At 36.2% G+C, this 14,641-nt stretch overlaps 3 protein-coding genes across 6 annotated transcripts; 1 reads left to right on the plus strand and 2 right to left on the minus strand.

Annotated features, from left to right (window-relative positions):
• Positions 1-642: 642 nt before the first annotated feature.
• LOC111018397 (uncharacterized) lies at positions 643-3,503 on the plus strand. Of its 3 annotated transcripts, XR_015793397.1 has the most exons (4): positions 644-825; positions 1,062-1,266; positions 2,015-2,563; positions 3,135-3,503. XR_015793397.1 is itself a non-coding variant. In XM_022294454.2 (3 exons), the coding sequence occupies exons 2-3, from the start codon at positions 1,104-1,106 to the stop codon at positions 2,395-2,397; spliced, it is 546 nt and encodes a 181-aa protein (XP_022150146.1). In that variant the 5' UTR covers positions 643-825; positions 1,087-1,103; the 3' UTR covers positions 2,398-2,744. The 3 variants fall into 3 exon arrangements, 2 of the variants coding, with proteins under 2 accessions (XP_022150146.1, XP_022150145.1); XM_022294454.2 differs by lacking the exon at positions 3,135-3,503 and having other exon boundaries at positions 643-825; positions 1,087-1,266; positions 2,015-2,744; XM_022294453.2 differs by lacking the exon at positions 3,135-3,503 and having other exon boundaries at positions 2,015-2,744.
• A 1,969-nt stretch (positions 3,504-5,472) lies between these two features.
• Positions 5,473-10,861, minus strand: HMT2 (homocysteine methyltransferase 2). Of its 2 annotated transcripts, XR_002602403.2 has the most exons (8): positions 10,569-10,861; positions 9,659-9,715; positions 9,352-9,581; positions 8,538-8,667; positions 7,906-8,109; positions 6,856-6,927; positions 5,633-5,842; positions 5,473-5,544 (listed from the first exon to the last, which is right to left on the minus strand). XR_002602403.2 is itself a non-coding variant. In XM_022294586.2 (7 exons), exons 1-7 carry the CDS (start codon positions 10,749-10,751, stop codon positions 5,702-5,704), a joined length of 1,017 nt encoding a protein of 338 aa, XP_022150278.1. In that variant the 5' UTR covers positions 10,752-10,861; the 3' UTR covers positions 5,473-5,701. The 2 variants fall into 2 exon arrangements, 1 of the variants encoding a protein (XP_022150278.1); XM_022294586.2 differs by having other exon boundaries at positions 5,473-5,842.
• A 1,097-nt stretch (positions 10,862-11,958) lies between these two features.
• LOC111018435 (cytochrome c oxidase subunit 2) lies at positions 11,959-14,626 on the minus strand. The gene is given in 4 exon segments (XM_088117037.1): positions 11,959-12,029; positions 13,678-13,691; positions 13,939-14,538; positions 14,622-14,626. Coding segments are annotated over 4 exon segments (690 nt in total).
• Between the last annotated feature and the right edge of the window lie 15 nt (positions 14,627-14,641).

Here is a 14,641-nt window from a genome sequence, read left to right on the forward strand (position 1 = left end):
TACTTTGTCAGTTAGTCTTGTAATTTGTTATTCTCGTAGCTTCCATGTACCCACACTTTCAATTAACCCTACCATTCCACAAATTTTCTCTCATAAAAGTATTCATCTCATGAACTAAGAAACTTTCTCTCTTGACTCCTCTCTCTTTCGACTTTTCTAGTGTCCGAGTCAAAATAGTTGTGATTTTTCTTATCAATGCATGACTTTTCTCACCATAGGTGGCTTCCCCCATCATTTCAACCAAAACTCTGTCTCTTAAATATATTTCTCCCTCCAATCGTGACAATTTTGAATATGACTAAAACGATTAAACTCTTTTACGGCTCACCACCCAAATATGACTATGTGTAAACTTTGTTTTTCGATTAATCGTCACGTTATATTTTCATTTTCATTTTAGTGGGGAAGACAATGAGATTGTTTTGAAACAATTTTAAATGTTAAGAGTTAAAATAAACTTTCGAAACGATAAATAAAATGGAAAGTATAAACCCATGGTTGAAGATATATATCAATTATCAATTACCGTTGAGTTATGCTCGTTTTGGCAGTAAATAGACGAATTTTGATTTCAAAATAAATACTTATTTAATCTGGTCAAATTTTAATTTAATTAGTAAACTTTTTTTTTCATTCATCTCAAATCAATGATATTTTGTATAGCTAACCCTTCAAGAAGAAGAAGAAGAAGAAAAAACTAGAGGGCTTCAACACTGAACCTATCGGGAAAAAAAGAGGGCTTTCATTTTCTGCTTCCGGATTTCCAGAAGCCCTAATTTCGAATCAAACCTCACTCGCCAGTTTCAGCCTCCTAATTCCTGCTCGGTATTGTTTTCTCTTTTGCTTGAATTTTATACGAATTTCTAAACAATTTCTCTTTCGCAGTTTTTGGGTTAAGTTTAATTCTTGATTGACGAATGAAATCATTGTTTTATGTTTTATGGGTACCGTCTGATATGGAGTTGAGATGGAGTACAACCCTTCAATTATTTTACTGATTTTTTTTTTCTGTTTTTCTTTATCATTCTCTGGATTCTGGTTGATTGGCTTGAACCACAAAGCCCCTTGTTGGCCAATTTTCTTCAGATTGGACTTGTTCTGCCATGAAAAGACCGATGCCATGGAGTGATGAAGAGGACAATTCGTCATCTAAAGACTCGTCTTTGTCACAGTCAGATTCAGACGCTGATGAAGATAGTGGCGAGACGAAAGCAAGCTTTCGAGTTAAAGCTGGGGGCCGCTCCTCTAAAGAAAAAGACACTCAAGGTTATAATTGCATCCTGGGAAAACGTTTTTCTATTCTCTGCTACTCATGGATACGAATGAAATTTTAACATAAAGCTTCATGGAATCCATTTGTTTGTTCTTCGTTCTGCTTTGTGTTTTCAGTGAATAAAGTTATCCGTATTTTGTCAGATTGAAAAAGAGAGAGAGAGAAAGTGTTTCATACACTGATATGAGAGAGTTCCAATGTCCAATGCTAGATATTTTTCTTTATATGCTCCATTTTGTTTGAACTTTGAAGTACACAACATAGCTTTTGTTCAAGTATATTGCTTTCGATTGCTGGCTTTATTTGTACAAGATTAAAGTAATTGGTTTGTGCCTTTACGGGCATGTTAAGTTTTCCTGAGTTCATTCTGGTTGAACTGATAGGATTAGGCACGCTTAACGAAGATCATAAAATTTTTTCTTTTGGTTCATCAAGAGTAATTAGAAGATAGCCACTTCAAATGGAAGTTGAAGAAAACGGAGGAGTTGTGTTTTTAAATGATGTCTCTTAGATTTTCGACTATATTGTGAGACTTGTAAATATTCTCTATCTTTAAGTGGTCCTATGAGCATGGAGGGCTGGAAGATTTGGATGTGAACTAAAGAAAACGACCCATTGAATATGTAGTTAGATCATAACAAATAGGGAAAATTTGCTGTATATTTTCAGGATGTATTGTAAATGATAAAAGAAATCCATGTGCTTCATATTTTCTCAGTGGTTATTGCTTCATTTCTACAGTAAAATCTGCAAAGCGGAAGAGCACTGCTGTGGACTTCAATGCGTTGAAACGCCATGGCTACAAAGGTGGACCATCAGTCTTGAATGTGCCACCACCAAAAGAGAATGAGAAGCAAGATTGGTCATGGTCCAATGGTAAGGAGACTCGGGAAAATCGAGAGACTGAAGAATCGTACGAAGAAAGACAGAAAACAAGAGCTGCATTAGAAAACGGAGAGCAGCTGCTAACTGCACAAACTCGAAAGGAGAAGAAGAATATTTCCTTCTCCCAGAAGGAAAAGAGGAAAAGAGAGCTTGGACAAGCAAGCAGGGGGAAAAATTATGTTGAGGAAGAAAAGAGAATGTTGAGGGAAAGTGGCATCTACTCTGGTTTTGATACTTGACCCATCCATTACAACTAAATTGTTAACTATGCATTACATGTCAAAGCTTTTTGTTACAAGCTGATAGGAACTGAAGTCCGATGCACTGCAAAATATCGACACCCCCCTTATTTGTTTCGGGAATGCTCCAGTACATGAAGGCTACTATCATCGATGCGCATTTAAGGTACATATGACATGGGGCATTGTCTGATTTTGTACCATTAACCCTGAGGGAAGAGCATCCTGGTTGTTCTGTTGTATGATTTTTTCATGGTTATAGATAAAACAGCTTCACTAACTCAAAGGGCTGTATAATGTATATGATGGAGAAAGAAGCTGTTTATCACCAATTATTTGCATTTGAATCCCTTTTTGTGGGGCTGGTTAGGATTTTAATGGTTGAAGATGATTGCTAGAAATGATTTAACAATATGTTATATAGGAAAGTAGGCTATTTGGATGGAATTAAAGGGGGCAGTGGTTACTTGAAAATTTTGATTAAAATTGTCTTTTAATTTCTTGTCCAGTGTATCCTCTTTTTTATTCGATTAGTCCAATTAGTGTCACATTAACATAAACAATGATGAAACTTCATTGAAGTTGATACAACATCAAAGTTCAAAAATGAAATTACCATATATATTATTTTTAATTAAATATATCATGTCTTTTTTATCTTGAAAAAATATATCCTTTGTCTTCTTGTACTCTCATACTCTTTTAACTCAATATGATTTTTCATTTCCCATTTGAAGGGAAGATCATGGGTGCATCATGGGGCTCATGGTTCAAACCATTGTAAGGTTAGGTCGTTCTTCCCGTAAGATTAGTGGTGGGTACAAACTGGTTTGGACATTCAGAAAAAAGGAAAAAAAAAAAGATATCACATGATTTGTTATTTTGACAAGTTATATGTATACATGGTACGGGACAATTATCCAACTATATTTAGTTGTCAAGGGAACTTGTAGGTAGGTGACTAACTCTAATAATGATTTTAATTAGGATTGATATTATATGTGAAATTTGCAATTCCTTGTAAATTATTTTGCTACATTATCTTGACAAAATTTCTTAGATTAAGAAACTAATTTAATAATCTTAACATATTTGTTAATTGCGTACGTCATCTCAGTTGCACTTTCTGGCTTTTGAAATTTAAGTAATCATTCGAGTTTGATTCACTTTGGGCAACGTCCCTACCCATGAAACAAATTGTAGAAATTACTATTGAATTATAAATTAAATGTTGTTACAATCACATCTCTGCTTCTATAAAAAGATTCAGCCATGAGATTGGAGTTGCAAAATGACTGGGCCAGATTTGCAAATAAGTGAATCTTCACATTCTGAATAATTTATAGGTACTCAGATATGACTAATAGAAATAACCATTTTGGCATTCATGGAGAGAAAGGAAAGGATACACAAGGGAGGAAAAAAATAGCCCGGAAAAAGGAGGCTCGCCTAGAGAAAGGAGTTCAAGAGTTCAAATCGATGATTAAAAAAAAAAAAAAAAAAAAACTTAAAAAACAAACACTGGATCTTTCACCCCTCTAAAAATTCTATTTTTCTCTCGAGCTAAATCTCCCACTAAATAGAAAAAGACAAGCTTGCCACATAAACCTTGTCTTATCCCAAAAGAGAGGGAATAACAAACCTTGTCTTTCCCTCAAAAAGGAGGGCAAAACAAAACCTCTACATTAGCGCCCGACAAACAATCCTCGTTACCCGAGCCCAGATGCCCAAACAACTCAAGGGTTTGACCCCAAATATCTTGAGCAAACTGACATCTCCACGTAACATGATCAAGATCCTCCAAGGTACTTCTATAGAGCACACACCACTGCAGCCAAAAGAAGGAAAAATGCCTTTGAATACAATCCAAAGTGTTGACTTTTTCATGTAAGACCGGCCACACATTTTTTTTCTTTTTATCTATTTTGCAATTTTAATCTTCCAAAGTGACAAACAACGAGATAGAAGGGGAAGAAAGCTACAGGAAACCCCTTGGGCGGGTTAGAGGACCAAACTCGAGAATCCTTCCTCCCTCAAAGGAAAAAAGGAATGCCCCTAAAAGCAGAAGAAGCAAGACAACAACCACCAAAGTCTACTTGTCCGTCAAAGGCGACCGAGACCCGAAGAAATAGAAGACCAATGGCCCCCTTAGTGCCAAAATAGATGCCACTTAATGAAACTTCATAATAGAAAGGTGGAACAGACTCCCATCTAGTGGTCCTCCCAAAAATGGATATTTGAACCATCCTCAACGAAACAAGAAGGGAAAGACAAAATAAATAGCCTTCCACGGTTTCTTTGAACGCCCTAAATAAGCGTCTCCCTCTTTTAGAGAAAAGGACTTTTTTATACAAAGAGACACTTTTGAATATATTCTAGCACTAGTGCCCAAAAGGCTACACTCTTCGAATTATGACCATAAGGAAGTGCTAGATAAGAACGCGAAGTATCACACTTGAAAGATTCATATTTAATCCCCAAAGGCAAATTTTTACCTCTATTAATCTTAAGACCTGAAATGGAATCAAAGAACGAAAGAGAGATTTCCTTTCCCAAGAAAAAGAAGAGGTTTAATCGGTAAATTGAAAATATAATTATCGTTTAAATTACAAATTTGGTATTCAGACATTGTTTCAATTGTGTTCCTATAATTTTAAAAGCTTTAATTGTCCTTGTGATTTGGACTTAGTTTCAATTTTGTTCTTGTAGTTATAAAATTTTAAATTTGGTCCCTCGGTTTTGTCTTACTTTACAAATGGTCTTTGCTCCTACCATTTCAAACATGTGACACATTTTTCATTAACACGGTAATGAGACGGTACTTTTTATTCGGTTAACTATGTTAGAGTTTAAGGCTGAGTAAAAAAAGGCAAAAGTTGGTGGATTTTTAGGTAAAAATGGTTTAGGTACAATTTCTCAAGTTTAACTAAATTATAAGAATCAAATTGAAACTTCAAAAAGTATAAGACTATCCCAAGACTTGCTTGCTCCGTATGGAGTGCCCCGTGTTGAAACTAACTTACAAATTATTGGGATCAAATTGAAACTAAACTCAAACTATAGTGATCCAATTCATAAGATTGAACCATAATTATTTTATTTCTAGAAAATTACATGAAACCATCCTTACATTCATCAGCTTAAGACCTACCAGCAAATTTAATGAAAGAAAAGGGTTACCATTTGCTAAACTCTGCCATATTTCTGAATCCAAGGGACAACAAATTGAACTCACCTAGCAGCCTCAGATGTTGTGTTGCTCCTTGAACGACATTAAAACGGTTACTCCAAAGAATGGTTTTCTTCATCTCTTTGAAAGGGTTCTGTAAATAGCTCGGATCGTATTTGGAGTGGTTCGACAGCAGCCTCCAACTAATGATGCCCCAGTTTCGCACCATTTAGTTACGTAAGAGACAAAATCTTCATCCGAGACCCCAGTATTTTGCTGCAGCACATGGTAGAGGTCACATTTCTATAGACAAAAAAAAAATATGCTTGTTGGGAGTTATTTATAACTATTCTTCAAATATTCAACTTCGTCATTGAGAGCTTAATGAAACACTTCGTTCCTTATTCAAAGTGATTCTTATATGCCATCTCGAGCTAGGTTAAGGCACTTGTATATTTTTAAAGATCAGAGGTTCAAACTCCCATCCCTACCTCCGTTGGAACTTAAAACTTGTCCCCTCACTTAGTTCACCTTCTAAAGATAGACCACAGAAGAACGATGGAACTTAGCTCAGATGAAATTCTTCCCTAACTACAGCATTATCACAATTTAATGAACATACAAGGTGTACTTTTAGGAGTAGATGATTTTCTAGCATTGAACACAAATTACTAGCAATGGTTAGTCTTATAATAGGAATGATTTATAAACTAACGGGGCGATGATTTATCGGAGTGTGGGGAGAATTTCATATATCATTATGAGATATAAACTAAATCATTGAATATGTTCTAATGGTCAATCTGGTCACCACCAACCTAATAAATATCCTACAAGTTTTTTCACACTAAACGAGATAGGATGAGGTGGAATTAATCGAGGTGCACCCGAGTTGGCTCAGGTACCCACAATCACAAGAGTGAAAAAGAAATGGGGACTCGTGCAAATGTTCTTTATAAAACGTACTTCCATTTAGATTTTTCAACAGACTTGTTATGTAACTACAACCACAGAGTCACCATCTCCAGACATTCAATTTTCTAATCTTAGGAGTGTTTGTTTACATAATCAGTAAGCCTATCGAAACTAATAAAAGATCAGAAATATTTTCACTGAATGACCATTTTTCTATAATGTAGATTTTAAGATAAAAGAGAAACATGATACCATACATTTTCACTTACCTGTTTCTTAAAAAAATGTTTGGAAAGCGAATAGAAGAATACATTCATTTCGACCAAAGAAATGTCTGAAAATAAGAGACAAAGATAGTTACAAAATGAACTTACCACCCATTCCTTAAGATCAGCATCATAACTTTCACCGCTATTTGGATATATCACTATAGGCTTTGTAGTGACCTGGTTCATTAGAAAGGATTCATTTTCCACTACTGTATTGCTAGGAAAGGATTTAAGGATGTATCCATTCAAAAAATAAGAAATGGCACACATGATAAGATTGGTAGATAAAAGAAACAAACCAATGCACTTATTTTTTTTTATCTCAAGTGGAGAACAAGAAAAATTCAAGAAACTAACAGAGCAACTGGGCAGAATGGAGAAGAAAGTACATGGGCTCAAATGAACATGTAAGCACTAAGCAGTAAGGGAAAAAATAGGAAAATTATTTTCTTTTAATTTTATATAGAGATTATTACCAAAGACGATAAAAGAAAATAGGTTTTAATCCTATTTTGGAACTTAAACTTTCAACATTATTCTATGTTAGTCCTTGAAAGATCCGTTGTGGCTTTTAAACTTCCAAGTTCGTACTATTTTGGTCGAACTTTTAAAATATCTATTTTAATCCTAGAAATAAAAAAAAAAATCATTTTGGTACTTATCTTTATTCATCTTTATTTTGTTCTTAAGATATTGATAATGGGGTTCGAGCATGCATGTGTACTACCATGTTAATATACACATGTACTCAAATCACATGAGTTGAAAGCGAGTATATGGTAATCAAATCTTGGGTGGCAAAATAATATAGTGAGAACCAAAATAGTTATTTTCTAAAAGTTTAGGAACTAAAATAGACATTACCAATGTTCATGGACCAAAATTTTATTTTTTTTAAATTTAAGGAATAAAATAATATTTTGAAAGTTCAAGGACGATAATGGAACAAACCTGAAACCATGAGTTTAAACCAGAAAAATATATCCCTGTAACAAACTTATACAGATAAATGAAAGAACAGTATACTCAAGTGCTAAACTTCGTTTTTTTCAAAAAAAAATAATAATAAATAAAATAAAATAAAGGGTGCTAAACTTCGAGAGAAGTGCATCTGTTTAATTTAGATTGTTAAATAACATCAACAGAATATCTTACCTTCTTAATAGAAGATATTAGACCATGAATAAACCTGGGTGGTGTACAGTTGATTCCAACTGCCACAGTGTTTCTGCATGATTCAGCAATCAATACGCATTCAGAATAAGAATCGCCACTAACCACATGGATACCATCCTTAGAGTTGAAAGAAAACCATGCAGGAATTCTTATATTTTCTTCCTGCAACAGTTCTGCATATGCCTGAACACATAGCATGAATGACCAAATTAATTGTTAAAGCACACTTTACACAGTAATCAACAATTAGATACACAGTAAAGTGATCATCGTACCAGAAACCAGAGAGGCAAAAAACCAAAAACAATCACTTATGTAAATGTTGAATAAGTTATGGACCTATTAAACACAAAATTATTTAATAGTTCAGCAACATACAAAATTGAAAGTTCAGGAATATATAAGACATAAAATTGAAAATTTCGAGACTATTAGATACTTTTTAAAGTTAAAAAGACTTATTAGTCACAACTCTAAACTGAACTTCTCATTTAACCTAAAAAGATTTACAATTTCAATAAAATGGGTTCCATATATGACATATATAAGTCTAAAATACACTGCTATTAAAAAGAAGTACTCATTAATTTCAATATATTAGGATCAAATACCTTAGCTTCAAGTTTATTTGGAACGGTTTCAAATGCAATCAGGTCAGCCCCTGATTCTGCAAGCACTTGAACCCTTCTCCGATGGAATTCTTTCAGAACTTCTAATGTAATACTGTCACCATAATCACCACTGCGAAGGGCAGAAACAAAAAGAACATGGAATCACTTTTAGACTTGAAACTGGACAGAAATTTTAGCACTTGTAATGGTGGGCCAGAAAGATATACAAGAGAAAGGTTAAGTATATGTTTTAGTACCTAATGTTTTGGTGTTTTTTCACTTTAGTACGTACTGTTTAAAAATGTTCAATTTGGTCCTTTATGTTTTAATAATTTTCAATTATACTCTTCCCACTAGTGGTTGTTAAAATTGGTTGATGATAAATTGATGTGGCAAAATATTTAGCAAGGTGACCGAAATTAGGTCATCTAAAATAAGAAAAGTCCAAATTTATATCACCTTCTTGGAAATTTGGAAGAAGAATCAGAAGCTTTCATCTTAAGTAGATTAACTTCTCCTCCCAATTCGCTAAATATAATATCATGTAAGTTTATCATCAACTAATTTTACATTCGTCAAACGAGAAGGATATAATTGAAAAAACTTTAAACGTAAGACACTAAATTGAAACTTTTAAACCATAGGGACTAAATTGAAAAAACATCAAAACATTAGAAACTTTACATATATTTAGCCAAAAAACCCACTTTATAGTTGGAAAATCCAAGTCAAACTTCATAAATAGGATATAGATGTGAAAGCCCTCTTGACGATTCCCTGAATAAAACGAAAACGGAAAACCAAGTAAACTTACCTATACTCAGATCCATCAGCCAAATATGCTCCATAGCTACCCACAGAAGCTGCTATAAGTATTTGACGTTTTTTAAAAATTTTACCATCTCCAGCCTCATCAGAAGTACTTGTATTACATCTGACATAATAATTATCCCGTGCCGCACAGGCAATCTCGACGCTCTTTCTTAACAAGGATTCACTTTCATTTCTTGAAAATCCCTTGGACTCAAATCCCTGGATGGTGGCCTGTGGATAAACAATCATACTTGGTCTGAATTTTTCTATGATATGAACATCATTAGAAATTTAGTATGGAGAGATACTTGATACGATGCTGTGATGATAATATCTGCCCCTGCTTCTAGGTAATCCATATGCACCTGCTCCACACAACACCAAAGAAACAATAAACATAAAATTCCTTTGAACCTTGTTTATCATAATTTGTAAGTGTTACGACATTATTTTACAGTTTTACTTGAGTGCATTTTCATTAATCATTTTGTACTTTTTCATCAAAGTCGCACCTCATAAGAGCTTTTTATCCCACTTCTAAAGGTTCTTGCTCACAAATGACATAATAGAAGATGATGGATATATTTTTATAAAGTAGGCAAAAAGTAACATAAATCAGAAAACTACAATAAAAAAGAAAGATTCTTATTGACAAACGACATCATAGAAAATGATTAATGTATTTTTATAAAGTAGGCAAAGTAACAAACATCTGAAAGCCACAAAAAGAAGAAAAAAAAGACCTCTGTCATTTGCCCTGTTACTTCATTCCTAATCTTGCCCCATACAACAATGAATGCAATAAAGGCTATGTTTAGGAATGCTTTTAGTCATGTTTAAGAGTAACATAAAAGAGTTTTTGAAAAAAGTCAAAAGCACTATAAAAATGCTCGACGAGCAAGCACTTGTAGAGGGCTTTTAGCCCAATTTCTTATAAGAGCATAGAACATAAAATATCAGCAGAAAAAGCTTCATCCACCAACGAGACTCATAATCAATCATTTAATTAGTTAAAAGCCAAATCCTAAAGTAAGGTTAACAGATAAGCCAACTTATAATAACAATAACGATAATAATAATTATTATTATTGATCTTTCTAAACAACGTAGATGATCACTAGAATTGAGATTAAATAATCATTTAAACATAACATTTCCTCCCAAAAATCCACAATTACAAGAAACCAAAATCTGGGAATCAAGTGGGAGAAGATATACTCTGTGAACAAGGTGGGGGGAAGTGAGGAGACATTTGGCGCTCCAAAGAGGATCATTGAGGTCGGCGCCGTGTCGCTCAAGCTCCGTGGCAAAACCGCCATCAATTATGGCGATGCCGCCGGATTTTCTCAGAAACTCCGCCATGAACGCCGATGACAGTGTATCGGAACTGGTCTCCCCCATTGCAGACGTCGGAAGCAATATTGTACGATTCAGGATTCAGACGATTTGCAATCTGTCGTCGGCCGCCGTAGCCTGTTAGGATATCGAAGAGTGGTTTAACTGTAATTTTCAAACGTTGTGAAGGTTAAATTTTAGTAAAATAATGAAAAAATATTTTTTTGAAAATTTGGTAGAAATTAAGAAATTCTTGTTATTACTATTATTTTTGTTATTATGTTATTTGGTTAATATTTTTTCGGATTGCCAATCTTGTTAATATTTTTAAGTTATAGCTGAAATATTGATTAATCTAGTATATTAATGTCAAACGCTTGAATACATATGAAAATGATATAACCTTTTGTTAAATGTTAATTAAAAAATTATACAAATGGGCTAAATATTTTTTTTAATTTTTTAATTTTTTCATTAAAATATATTAAGAATTTTAATTTCATTCTCAACTATTTAAATTTTGTTTAGTTCAACATATATGAAATACATTACAATATGTTGGTAATCAATATTTATGGAGTTACACCTCAAAATCAATTGTAGGGGATACCATATTAATATTCATGGAGTTCCATCTCAAAACCAATTAGCAACGAGAGGAGTAGTCCATGTTTATTATAAACCATTGTTAGGTCTCTTTTCTTTTTAATGTGGGATCCTTAACATGCCCCCTCAAGATCGTGGCTCTTTTGGCTCAACGATCTTAGCCGGATCCCATTTTTGGACCAGTTGCTCGTTTGAGCGTTTTGGGCTCTGATACCATCTTAAGAATGAACAAATCACCACTCAACCCAAAAGCTTAAGCTCATGGGTTGGGTAAATTTAATTCATTTATATGGATTCTAACAAAGAGGCTATAAGTAGGCCGTTTGATATTGCTAGTTGGGCTGCTCGCCTTTATATGGCTTGGCTTCGGTATCGCTCATGACTTGTATTGTGGTCAGCCTAAAAAGTAGTATTCCTACCATAAAATAATGTCGATTATCTAGTGCTAGAAGCTTCGCCAAAAGCAAGCAAGACGAGGTCGCCCCTATCTCTAAAGTTCGTAGACAAGGCTCGTTTCGTACTTGACTTACGAGCTCGTGTAGTACTCACCCCTATCTCTAAAGGGACTTATGCACGCTGTCGTATAAACGAGCGTTAGAGCGAGCGAGCGAAGCCCTCAATTTAGGGGCTTCTCCCCTTATCCCTCACTCTACCCTTTCATTTCTGCTTAAGCTTCCCCGGTTTGGGGGATTAATTGATTGGATACCTGAGAACCTTAATCTTTCTTAGGGACTGCTTCTAGACGATAGATAAGGGTTAGGTTTGTTTGGCATCTATGCCCCCTGCCCTCCAAACAGTATGGGAGCCTTTCAGCTCGTACTGCTCACACTCTTAGATCTTCACGACACCTCCTCCACCATAGTGTGAGTTAGGAGTTGTTCCGAAAAGCGAGGCATACTTCCAAATTCGCTTTCAACAACACCACGAGAAAAGTCACTATGGTAGCCCACAGATCTGATCATAGGTGAAATCCAATCCCTTGGCCTCTTGGAAGCGAGAAAAAAGTCGCAAGCTAAAAAAGCTCTTTCCCCTTTGAACAATAATAAGGTCAGCTTCATAGCTCCAACCTATACAAGGAGCAAGCCAAAACCTGTTGAAGGAAGGGCTTCATAGCCTTACCTTATTATTAGAGAAATGGGAGCTTATTATATAAAAAGACGAACAAGGTTTGGAACCCTACTCCCCAACAACAACAAGAGTACTTGCTGGAATCAAATGGGGCGGAGGGTGCACAACCCCTTCTCTGCTCATGCCTTGTGCCTTTCTAGGCTTCGCTATCGCTCATTACTGGTATATGGATCTCTTTATTTATGTAGTGGTTGGCCTGATAGAAGCTTGGCTGGAAGCGACTAGTTGCTTCCCTTATGCCTCTTGACTTTAGTATGGTCTAGTCTTTCTATTGCCTCCTTTCTTGCCGTCAACGGAGAGTAAACAAGCGACCTTGCTTGCATTCTAAGCGGAGTAATTTTGCGAGTCTACGAAGCTTCATAGTTCTTCCTCCACCCTTTGCCTCGCCATGCCATTAGATCCATAATGACTGGCGAGTCGGAACATTACGAATATAACCATGCTAAGCGCTGGACCGACCTATCGAAGAAAGAGATCATTAAACCTATTTTGTCGAGCTAAGGTGTGGAACCCTCGCTTTTTAGTTTTTTTTTTATAATAAGCTAAAGGGGCTGGGAATCGCAAGAATTGAGAAGTCCTCTATTGAGTGGGGTGAGAAAGAAAGGTTCGGAAATGGCCGTTTTAGCAGGAGGAAGGGCGGCCCCACCTTGAAACAAAGGTGTACGCACATAAATAAAGAGGCTGGTTATGGCTTTTCCAAGATAGGGCTCCTTCCCATCTATCTTGATCGGGAAGAGTGGGGAGGCCTTTGCGGAAGCCCTACCCACCTTTCTCTATTTTGGGGGATCCCTCCTATTTAGGATTCCTGGCTTCCCGGACTTGTAACAGACGGCTAGGAACAAGAAGAGGGTCAGTAGTCTCTGTCGTTGCAGGTCCTTCTCCTTCCGCTGAGACGACCCTTTTTTTTTTTACCACGGCACGAAATCATGAAGAAGCTGGAATAACTCAGAAAGAGAGTGACGCCTAGCCGTTGAGAGCATCTGTTGTCTTTGTAGAGAAACAGTACGATCTTGGACTGGCCCCTTTCGTATGACCTAGAAAGAAAAATAAGTTTGTGCTACTATAAGGCCTCTAAACTCCTTCCTCACGATACTGTTGCGTTGCCCATGGGGAGGGAGTAGCCCCAACTTCCATAGGTCCTTGGTTCGACCTCCTAATGAGAATTGAGGTCCTTGCGCGGATGTCTCATCCCCAAGACTTGCTTGCACTGTATGGAGTGCTTCATGGTTCCTCGAGTGCCAGCCGTGGAGAGGAATGCCATCAACTAGGGCGCTATTGGCCACTAACCACTCGTTCGCCGGTCGCTCGGGCTCCGCGTTTCAAGTTCGTTATCCTAACCGTCTCCTCTGCTCCACCGGGAGCCTAGCCCCTTCTTCGATCTTATCTACTGCTTTGCTCCCGACTCCCTATAGCTCCAGCCGCTTGCTGTAATAGCTTGCTTCTTGGGTGGCCCGCACCCCAGGTGGTACGCCTGAGCCAGAGTGGGCTCAGCAGTCGGCCTATGTTTTCGGGCGTTCACGTAAAGGCATGATTAGTTCCACAAATCTCACTGCACTGACCATAGTAAACTCCTTCTCGTTGTACCAAAATGGAGATCTGATTTAAACGACCAGGTACAACATCACATTTGACACCTGAGGAAGGTACATCCCAACTATGAGGTACATCAGCAGGTGTTACAATAATACGTAGATGAGTTTTGGCTGGTAGAACCACTCTATTGTCCACTTCTAATAAACGTGATTGACCCAATTCTAGATCATCTTCTGAAATCGTATAACTGTCAAAAGTGAGTGACTGTTCATCGGAACTGTTATAGTCAGAATACTCATAAGTCTGATACCATTGATGTCCAATAGCTTTGATAGTCATGGCTAGATCTACTACTACCTCGTCCACTGAGTATAAGAGAGCAAATGACGGTATAACAATGAACATCGGAATGATACTAGGAAAAATGGTCCAAAGAATCTCGATAGTAGTTCCGAACAATCTTTTGCTGTATTTTATTTTTTTATAGTGGAAATGCCATAAACCGCGAACCAAGATCCGTGATACGAAAACAAAAATCAGAATGAAGAAGAAAAAGATATCACGATGTAAGTCTAGTTGATCCAACCTGAGTAGGTGTGTCCACGTGTCATAGAACCACCAACATAATATTTTATATAGTTGACTTTTTTGTTAATGTTAATTATATACTGCATCTCTACAAAATTAAG

Source organism: Momordica charantia, assembly GCF_013281855.1.
Source record: "Momordica charantia cultivar OHB3-1 chromosome 9 unlocalized genomic scaffold, Mcharantia_2.0 BLBB01000009.1, whole genome shotgun sequence".
In the NCBI taxonomy this organism is placed as follows: domain Eukaryota; kingdom Viridiplantae; phylum Streptophyta; class Magnoliopsida; order Cucurbitales; family Cucurbitaceae; genus Momordica; species Momordica charantia.